Source organism: Chiloscyllium punctatum, chromosome 2, assembly GCF_047496795.1.
Source record: "Chiloscyllium punctatum isolate Juve2018m chromosome 2, sChiPun1.3, whole genome shotgun sequence".
Lineage (NCBI taxonomy): Eukaryota > Metazoa > Chordata > Chondrichthyes > Orectolobiformes > Hemiscylliidae > Chiloscyllium > Chiloscyllium punctatum.
The window spans coordinates 21680068-21690653 of record NC_092740.1 but is presented as its reverse complement, the minus strand read 5'-3'; the positions used below and the strand labels follow the sequence as shown (position 1 = coordinate 21690653).

The window sequence follows — 10586 nt, the reverse complement described above, 5'->3', positions numbered from 1 at the left end:
AGCCGTGAACACAGAGGTTATGTCTGGGCTATACTGCATATAACATTGGTGAGGCTACAGCTTCACTACTTTGTGCAGTTCGGGTCACCATATTGCAGGAAGGAAAGGCCGCAAGAGGAGATTCACCAGAATTTTGCCTCGGCTGAAGCGATGCCGCTGAGAATTGAAACTAAACAGCCTGAAGTTGTTGAGGCTGCGGTGGGAGAACTGAGCTGTACAAAGTTCAGATCAGCAATTAGGAGGCATAGTTTTAAAGGAAGGAGGATTTGAGGATTTTCTTTCACCCAGAGGCTTGTGCGTTTCTGGAATTCACTGCCTGAAAGGGTGTTAGAGACGGGAACCCTCAAGACAAAAACACTTGCAACGCTATCACTATACACAGCTAAGGGTCAAGTGCTAGAAAATGGGATCAGAATAGATGAACGTTTGATGACCCACATGGACATGATGGGCCGAAGAGCCTCTTTTCGTTCTGTAGATAGACTACAGCCAAGAGACAGAGGCCTGTGAAAGATTTAAGAACAAAGGGAGGTTTTAAGCTGGATGGATCTAAATTCTCCCTTCACAACCGAACTGCGACCTTCATCAAAACAGGTCTTTACAAACAGAGGATAATGTAAACGATGACATATGTCTCCTGCAGACCCTGAACACATGGTTAAGGGGGCTGGGTGAAGGCAGTCTCTCATTCCTCCTGCTCTCATGCATTCAACGCTTCCTTCCAAAGTGAAGTGACTGTTTCTTTTCTCTCTTAACACGTAATGTTTCCCCCCTGGATCCTGGCTGTTGAAGTGAGCTAGTTATTTTTAATTCCTGGATGGCTGAGGGGGGTGGGAGAAGAGAGCCTGTGAGCTTTGGCTACAAGCTGACCAGCACAAAGCCCCGTTTGTGGCTGCTGTCTCTACAAACCCATACTGAGGGAGAGTGCCCAGGCGTTCACATCTGTCCTCCTCAGCAGTGGGCACACACTACTCTAGAAAGGTAAGTGATCTTTGCACCACAAATTTAAAAATTCATTCTATTGTGTAAATAAACATGTATTCAAAATCCTCCGTTCCGCATCTGTATAAAAAAAGGAGCAGCAACAGTTGGACCTCAGCAATTAATCTTCAAAGTAAATTTAATACATACAACCTGCTCTCAACTCATTCCGTTTACCGTCACAACTGAATTATCTTAAACGTTAACAGATAATTTCTAGTTTGCAATTGCAGATTATGGCTAGGTTCAAAGTGTGGCCTTTTTTAAAAAAAAAATGATTCCTTAAATGGGCTACTTTTGAATGTGTTTCCTCTCGTTTCTTTACATTTCTTACAAAAAAAAGCAATTATATATATTTTTTTTAAATTTTTTTGTTTGTTTTTCACGTGTGCAATTCTATATGAATTGGTAACGTAGCAACCACCCTGTCTGAATGAGAATGACTGACTGATTATCGCCTCACACATACGCCTTCCTGGATTGTAAAATTATCCTTATTTAATAAATTTATTTCAGGTGAACTTACAATGCAAAGGCACGGAATCAAAAGCGTATATTTATTGCAGAGTTCAATTTTTTGGATGTATTTATTTAAAAGTCATTATTCCAAGGAAGGAATTACAAAAGTGGGAGAAAAAGAAAATCAATATTTATGGGGTTTTTTTTTTGCTTATCTAAACATGGCGAAGTCTTCCGGGTTGTTTTATATCTCTGTGTTAAAATACATACTTGTCGATTAAAGATCTGACATGTTCTGCCTCTTAGCCTCCAGTGGAAAATGAAAAAGCCCATTGTTCTTATGCTTTTGAGCTTGCTGCTGGTTACCCAAGCCATGCCGACAAATCGTCCGTCGTGTTACAAAAAGCTGTTGCAGGGTCGAAGCTGCCATAACATCCCCGAAGGGAGCGAACACTTACGGCTCATAGACCAGGGGTTGACGGATCACTTCTGGGCTGGGGACGACTGCGAGATTGTGTGTTACTGCAGTTTCCAAGAATTGCTTTGCTGCCCTAAGTAAGTCTTTTCTCTCTCTCTTGCACACACACACACACAGACACACACCTCCTGGCCTTGCCATTAGGGGGAGCAGTGATAACACACTCGACCGTATTTGCAGATACTGTCAGGAGTGAATGACTCACTCAACCAAGTCGCACACGCTTTTTCCCTGTAATACTGCGATTCACTGACTGACAAATGCCACGAATTCTAGAATAGCGAAGGGCATTGAGTATTTATCAAGTCACTCGCCTCCACAGCATGCATTTATGTAGCGCCTTACGAATCAAGAAAAACGTCCCAAGACAAAGGTTTTGGCTCAAATAAACGCAACGTCTACGTGGTAAACACATAAGTTTGTATTTGGAAAGCGCCTTCCGCAACTCGACATCTCCCAGCGCTTTCTAGCCAGAAAAATATTGCTGTATTTAATGTTGACCCGTAACATCCCTTTTCCTCATAAGTTCCCGCACATTCGGTGACGTTTAATGTTGGTTGGGGCATTAGCCAGAATTCTCTTTCACGTCAGAATAGTTCTGTGAAATCTTTTCCTTCCTTTCTGATAAGAGGACACTCTCAGCCCAGGTTTAACATTATGGAGAATTTCGCTGTGTATAGATTATGACATTGTGTTTATCTGCATAAAATCGCCGGCCTAGGTTGTGCGAACAATGTTCCTTTGCCAGGGTTTAGAGTTGAACTCAAGACTTCTCATGGTCTTTTAGAGCAGGAAATAACCCATACCAGATACCAGAGCCTTTTCAGTACCGATACTTCGAAGTGGTGGGGGGGGGCGGGGGGCTTACAGGTGTGTGTAACAGGATAAGATTACACATTTATGGGATGTGGAGGGCTGTTAAGAGTTAGCCACATTGCTTGGGTCTGGAGTCACGTGTAGGCCAGACCAGGAAAGGATGGCAGTTTCGTTCCCGAAAGGACATTAGTGAATCATTTGGATTTTTAACAACAATTGACAATGGTTTCATAATCATCATTCGATGGAATTAAAATTCTAGGAGAAAGTGAGGACTGCAAATGCTGGAGATTAGAGTTGAGAGTGTGGTGCTGGAAAAGCACAGCAGCAGCCGAAGAGCTTATGCCAAAACGTTGACTCTCCTGCTCCTGGGATGCTGCCTGCCCTGCTGTGCTTTTCCAGCACCACAGTGTCAACTCTGAATTAAAATTCTATAATATGCCAGGACAGGGTTCAAATCCCAGAATATTACCTGAGTCTCTGGATGAATAGTGGAGTGATACTATCACTGGATCATTGCATCCCCTGACATGGTGTCTCCTCAGCCTTAAAAATCACCACTGAAATGCTTAGTTACTGAGCCATTGGAAATACCGGTTCTTGGTGATGGTCCAGAAAAGTTGTGGGAGACTTATTTTGGTCAAATACTAAATGATGATTTGGAGAAGTCCCAACCCCAGATAGCTGTTAGGAAGAGGAATGGAGTCAGTGACAATAGATTGAAGAGGATCAACAGGAAAGCAGCCTATAAGATGCAAGTGTATAATTTTAGCATGAAATTCATCTATATAAATGGGAGATGATGCACTTAGAGTCATAGCCATAGAGCTGTACAGCATGGAAACAGACCCTTCGGTTCAACCCATCCATGCCGACCAGATATCCCAACCCAATCTAGTCCCACCTACCAGCACCCGGCCCATATCCCTCCAAACCCTTCCTATTCATATACCCATCCAAATGCCTCTAAACAAGGCAAGGGAATACATGATGAAGGTAAGACCCTGGGAAGCACCGGGAATCAGGGGAACCTTGGGTGTGCATGTATGCCAGTCCCTTAAAGTAGTGGAAGAGATGGATAGAGTGGTTAAGAGGTATATGGGATACTTGCAATTACTAGCTGAGGCATAGAGTTTAAGAGCAGGGAGATTATGCCACAGCTTGTGTATTGTGCGCAGTTCTGGAATCCATATTCTAGGAGGAATGTAATAGCACTGGAGAGGGTGAGAGGTCATTTACCAGGATATTGTCTGGGTTGGAGAGTTTCAATTAGGAAGAAAGATTGGACAGACTGATTTTGTTTTCCTTAGAACAGAGGAAATAGAGAGAGGCCATGACTGAGGTGTAAAAAATTATGAAGGACATACATAGGGTAGACAAGAAGAAACTTCTCCCCTTGCTGGAGGAACTAATTACCATGTAGAATAGATTTAAGGAAAGCAGCAGAAACCTGAAAGGGTATGTGAGGAAAATTTTGTTTTTAACTTAGAGGGTGATGGGAACCTGTAACTCATTGCCTGTAAGGGTGGTAAAGGCAGAAACCTGCAAGAAGTATTTCAAATGTGCACTTGTGTTGGCAAGCATACAAGGCTATGGGCCAAGTGCTGCAATTAGATAGCTGGTTGTTTTTGACCAGCGTGAACAAGATGAGCCAAAGGGACTTTTTCTATGCTGCAGACCTCTTTGACTCTACAACTTGTCCTCTGATTCACTCTTGAGCAATCAAAGTCAGTTCAGGAGATCACTGTGGTCTTGCTAATGCTAGCACTGTCCTTTCATGTTACGAAGTAATAGCAGGCCCAGCCAGAAAATAGAAATCAGCTCTCACTTGAAATAATTGTAGTGAATAGGCTCTCACTGTGCAAGCCAGCAGCTATTCCAAATACTTACTGTTCTCCAGGGGAAAAAAAATGGTGGTCCTAATTGACAAAATTGCATTATTGTTAAGCAGTCAGTTTCTGGATATTAGAAGGTTGGTGATGTATACTGCCTTAGTTAGTCCTGCGATGAATCACCATAATATACTTACACTTTTAATAAACTCATGAAGAAAATACCAGGCTGTTTTTTCACAAATTAAAATGCGTACAAAAACTTGAGCAATATCTTAAGCTTCAAGTGGAAGTTTCATGAAAATCCAAAAGTTCATACACTGTACTTGCAATTAGGTATTGGCCTAGCTGTTCTGATCAGAAACAGATTCCCTAATTCTGGCTCTTATTGGACAAGAAAGTACCCACTTACCTTTGGAGGTGTTCTCTGTGCAAACCTCTGGGCCAGGAGGCCACTCAACTGAAGCTGTCAAGTCATGGCCTGGAATCCACAGCAGTGAGTGGATCTATGTTGAAACACTTTAACAGCTGCTGAGAGAACATAGGTGTCTAAGGTATGTGACAGGGTAGGGTGGCAGGTGAGTGAGCAGATACAATGACAATAGGTATGGAGGGTGGGGGGCATGACATGAGGTGCCAGGTCGAGAGTATGATGCTGGAAAAGCACAGCAGATCAGGCAGCATCCGAGGAGCAGGAAAATCGACGTTTCGGGCAAATGCCCTTCATCAGGAATTAGGCTGTGAACCTTGGGTGTGGAGAGATAAATGGGAGGGGTTGGGGCTGGGGTGAAGATAGCTGAGAGTGTGATAGGTCGGTGAGGAGGGTGGAGTGGATAGGTAGGAAGGAAGATGGACACGTGGGACAGGTCATGAGGGCAGTGCTGAGCTGGAAGGTTGAAACTGGGATAAGGTGGGGGAGCGGAAATGACGGAACTGGTAAAATCCACATTGATGCCATGGGGTTGGAGGGTCCCAAGGCAGAAAATGAGGCATTCTTCTTCCAGGCGTCAGGTGGTAAGGGAGTGACGATGGAGGAGGTCCAAATCCTGCATGTCCTCAGTGGAGTGAGAGGGGGAGTTGAAGTGTTCGGCCACGGGGCGGTGGGATTGATTGTTGTGCGTGTCCTGCAGATGTTCACAGAGCGCTTCAGAAAACATCTCCAGGACACCCACACCAACCAACACCACCGTTCCATGGCTGAACACTTCAACTCCCCCTCTCACTCCGCTGAGGACAAGCAGGTCCTGGGCCTCCTCCACCACCACTCCTTTACCACCCGACACCTGGAGGAAGAACACCTCATCTTCTGCCTCGGGACCCTCCAATCCCACGGCATCAATGTGGACTTCACCAGTTTCTTCATTTCCCCCTCCCCCCACCTTACCCCAGTTCCAACCTTCCAGCTCAGCACCACCTTCATGACCTACCCCAACTGTCATTCTTCCTTTCTACCTATCTGCACCACCCTCCCCTCTGACCTACCACCATTACCCCCCACCTCCACCCACCTATTGCACTCTCAGCTACCTTCACCCCAGTCCCACCCCCTCACGTTTATCTCTCTTGAGTCTCCCAGGCTCATTCCTGATGAAGGGCTTTTGCCTGAAACATCGATTTTCCTGTTCCTTGGATGCTGCCTAACCTGCTGTGCTTTTCCAGCACCACACTTTTGACTCTAATCTCCAACACCTGCAGTCCTCACTTTCAGCTACAAGGTGCCAGGTGACTGGAGGTAAGATGCCAGGTGGGTGAGCTGGTAGAGTGCCAGGTGATGGGGCCCTGTTGGGTGAGGGATAGGGTGACCAGTGGATGGGGGATGAGTTAAGTGAGTGAGTGCTTAGTGTTGGTTGGGTTTGGAGAATTTGAAGCCTGTTGAGGCAGCTGTGGTTAGGATGGTAGTCTTTGGAACTGGGGATTGGCGGTGATTGGAAGCAGAATAGGGTCTTGGTCAAGTCAGTCAATTTGGTCTGGAAGGATAGTGGAGAGCAAGGGGTGTTAGATCTGGTTTGGTGTGGGGGTGGGGTAGCTGTCCCGTAATGAAGGTGCTGGGGTGGGAATTCCAGTGTAATGATGGTGGGGTAATGTGTGTGTTTGAGTGATCAGATTCATATGCAGCCTGGAGTTAGAGTTAAAACCTGCACTTCAAATGCTTTCTTACTAACACAGGGTAAAAGTAGCGAGAGCAGACCATGTGATTTATTCAGATTGCACTGCCCGTTGATACAATCATGGCTGATCTTGGATTTTAGTCCAATTTCTCACCCATTCTTACATCCCTTGATTCCGTGAGAAACTAAAATCCTATATCAGCTGAAACTTTTAGTCACTGATGGAATATACACAACCCTTCAGGAGAGAAAATTCCAAAGATTCTCTGCTCTCGCACCCTGGGGGAGGTGATGGTGTAACACTGATGGCACCAATTCAGATCTACCAGCCCAATTCCGGGATCACAGGTTTGAATCTAATCGTGGCCCGTGGTGAATTCCAAATTCAACGAAAATCCGAAATACTCGTCTAATGGTGACCAGAATTGTTTTTTTTAAAATAAACCCATCTGGTTAGCTAATGTCCTTTGGGAAGGAAATTATCAGCCGACTGTGACTCTAGACCAACAACAATGTTGGTATCCCTTAGCTGCCCGCTGGATAATCAGGGATGGGCAATAAATGCTGTCCTAGCCAGCGATGCCCACAGGGAAAGCAAATCTTGACAGGACTTATTCACTTAATGGTAAGGTCCGAGGGAGTGTTGCTGACCAAAGAGACCTTGGAGTGCTGATTCACAGCTCCTTGAAAGTGGATTCGCAGGTAGGTAGGATAGTGAAGGCGGCATTTGGTATGCTTTCCTTTATTGGTCAGAGTATTGCGTACAGGAGGTCATGTTGCATCTGTACAGGACATTGGTTAGGCCACTGTTGGAATATTGCATGCAGTTCTGGTCTTCTTCCTATCGGAAAGATATTGTGAAACTTGAAAGGGTTCAGAAAAGATTTACAAGGATGCTGCCAGGGTTGGAGGATTTGAGCTACAGGGAGAGGCTGAATAGGCTGGGGCTGTTTTCCCTGGAGCGTCAGAAGTTGAAGGGTGACCTTATAGAGGGTTACAAAATTATGAGGGGCATTGATAGGGTAAATAGACAAAGTCTTTTCCCTGGGGTCAGGGAGTCCAGAACTAGAGGACATAGGTTTAGCGTAAGAGGGGAAAGATATAAAAGTGACCTAAGGGGCAACTTTTTCACACAGAGGGTAGTATAGGTATGGAGTAAGCTGCCAGAAGAAGTGGTGGAGGCTGGTACAATTGCAACATTTAAAAGGCATTTGTATGGGTGTATGAATAGGAAGGGTTTGGAGGGATATGGGCCGGGTGCTGGTAGCTAGGACTAGATTGGGTTGGGATATCTGGTCGGCATGGATGGGTTGGACCGAAGGGTCTGTTTCCATGCTGTACATCTCGATGACTCTATGAATCTAAGTTAAAAAAAGGACAGTGGCATGGTCAGTAAACTTGGTTATGATGACCCTGTGGAAGGGAAGAGAGAAATCGGTCAGAAATCACAATGCAGCAAACCCACAGCAGTGTGGGATCGATATGAAGAGACAATTGTTGTTAGGTGTGGTATTATTTGTAGGAGAGGTCTGCTAACATTAAAGAAACAAAGAGTAGTGATAAACGGCTCCATTTCGGAATGGCAGGCAGTGACCAGTGGGGTACCGCAGGGATCCGTGCTGGGACTGCAGCTTTTTACACTATATATTAATGATATAGAAGATGGTATTAGTAATAACATTAGCAAATTTGCTGATGATACTAAGCTGGGTGGTAGGGTGAAATGTGAGGAGGATGTTAGGAGATTACAGGGTGACCTGGACAGGTTAGGTGAGTGGCCAGATGCATGGCAGATGCAGTTTAATGTGGATAAATGTATGGTTATCCACTTTGGTGACAAGAACAGGAAGGCAGATTACTACCTCAATGGAATCAATTTAGGTAAAGGGGCAGTACAAAGAGATCTGGGTGTTCTTGTACACCAGTCAATGAAGGTAAGCATGCAGGTACAGCTAATAGCATGCTGGCCTTCATAACAAGAGGGATTGAGTATAGAAGCAAAGAGGTTCTTCTGCAGCTATACAGGGCCCTGGTGAGACCACACCTGGAGTATTGTGTGCAGTTCTGGTCTCCAAAAATTCTGGCTATTGAGGGAGTGCAGCGTAGGTTGACGAGGTCAATTCCTGGAATAGTGGGACTACCTTACGCTGAAAGACTGGAGCAACTGGGCTTGTATACCCTTGAGTTTAGAAGACTGAGAGGGGATCTGATTGAGACATATAAGATTATTAAAGGATTGGACACTCTGGAGGCAGGAAACATGTTTCCACTGATGGGTAAGTGCCGAACCAGAGGACAGAGCTTAAAAATATGGGGTAGATCATTTAGGACAGAGATGAGGAGAAACTTCTTCACCCAGAGAGTGGTGGCTGTGTGGAATGCTCTGCCCCAGAGGGCAGTGGAGGCCCAGTCTCTGGATTCATTTAAGAAAGAGTTGGATAGAGCTCTCAAGGATAGTGGAATCAAGGGTTATGGAGATAAGGCAGGAACAGGATACTGATTAAGGATAATCAGCCATGATCATATTGAATGGTGGTGCAGGCTCGAAGGACAGAATGGCCTACTCCTGCACCTATTGTCTATTGTCTATTAACGAGCAGCACTGCTAGAGTTTAGCATCACCCATTACCTAGTGCTGCTCATCACCACTCAACCATTCCTGACAGGATCTGTCAAAGCTGAAATGCGACCTTGGAAGAAACTGTTGACATTTCACAGCTTTCCATCTTGTTCTGTTTCAGGGACATATTCTTTGGACCAAAGATTTCTTTTGTGATTCCTTGCAATTCCCAATGAAAAGAAATTTAACAGCAGCTTGAAAACCATTCACTGGTCTGCAATCAAAGAAAGGATTACCTACTCCCTGCCTATAGAACTATACAAAATCTCCTGTGATTTTCCTAAAATGTCATTTGTAGAATGTGCCCCACAACACACGTACTTTTTTGCATGAACAATTGTTAAGTTATATTTTAATTTCAAAGATTGAAATAACAATACAGTGCATGCTTTTTCAATCTAACATATAAATCAACAATCATTGTTTACCATCTTACTAAATAGTTGTTCAATCATATTAACACCACTCTTTTTTTCTAAAAATATATTTGATTTCTGGATGTTAAAATAACAAGCTGAAATGCACTTAAAATACTGATATTTATCCAAACTAATCATATAATTAGATTAGATTCCCTACAGTATGGAAACAGGCCCTTCGGCCCAACAAGTCTACACTGATCCTCTGAAGAGTAACCCACCCAGACCCATTCCCCTACCATTTATTTACCCCTGACTAATGCACCTAACACTATGGGCAATTTAGCATTGCCTGGCCTGCGTATCTTTGGATTGTGGGATGAAACCGGAGTACCCGGAGGAAACCCACACAAACGTGCTATTTGTTTTCCTTGCAACTGCTAACTTACCGCTTCAAGTAAAATTTACAAGTACTGATATTAACACTCCATTTTATAGATTTTCTTATGTATTTTAATAGTTTTGTTATTGTAATTGATTTACTTGCTGTAATAAAAATACTGACAGTTCCACTGAGTCAAAGTTTATTTCATTGCACAAACATTCTAACTTTAATTATAAGATGTACTTTTCTATATAGTTGCTGGAGTCCTAAGTAGAGGCAAATATTTTCAAAAGGCTGACTTTTTACCAGAAATTGGCGATGTTAATTTAAAGGATGGTTTATCTCTATGGCCTAGCGAGATTTGGACTCAGGGTCATGGAGATCTATAGCACAGAAAGAGGCCCTTCAGCCCATCGCATGCACACCTATAAAAAACAGCCATCTAACCTTCTCACGTTATTTTCTGAAATGTCCCTCATAACAAATGCACCACACCTCGAAGGTGCGCCATTGGTCATACTGGTCCTCTTGCCAAAGGCAGAAGTATG

General features: G+C 44.1%; 1 protein-coding gene across 1 annotated transcript; it reads left to right on the top strand.

Annotated features, from left to right (window-relative positions):
- The first annotated feature begins 295 nt into the window (after positions 1–295).
- LOC140495126 (scrapie-responsive protein 1-like) lies at positions 296–10222 on the top strand. The gene is made up of 3 exons (XM_072594567.1): positions 296–981; positions 1747–1995; positions 9416–10222. Exons 1-3 carry the CDS (start codon positions 818–820, stop codon positions 9468–9470), a joined length of 468 nt encoding a protein of 155 aa, XP_072450668.1. The 5' UTR covers positions 296–817; the 3' UTR covers positions 9471–10222.
- The last annotated feature ends 364 nt before the right edge of the window (positions 10223–10586 follow it).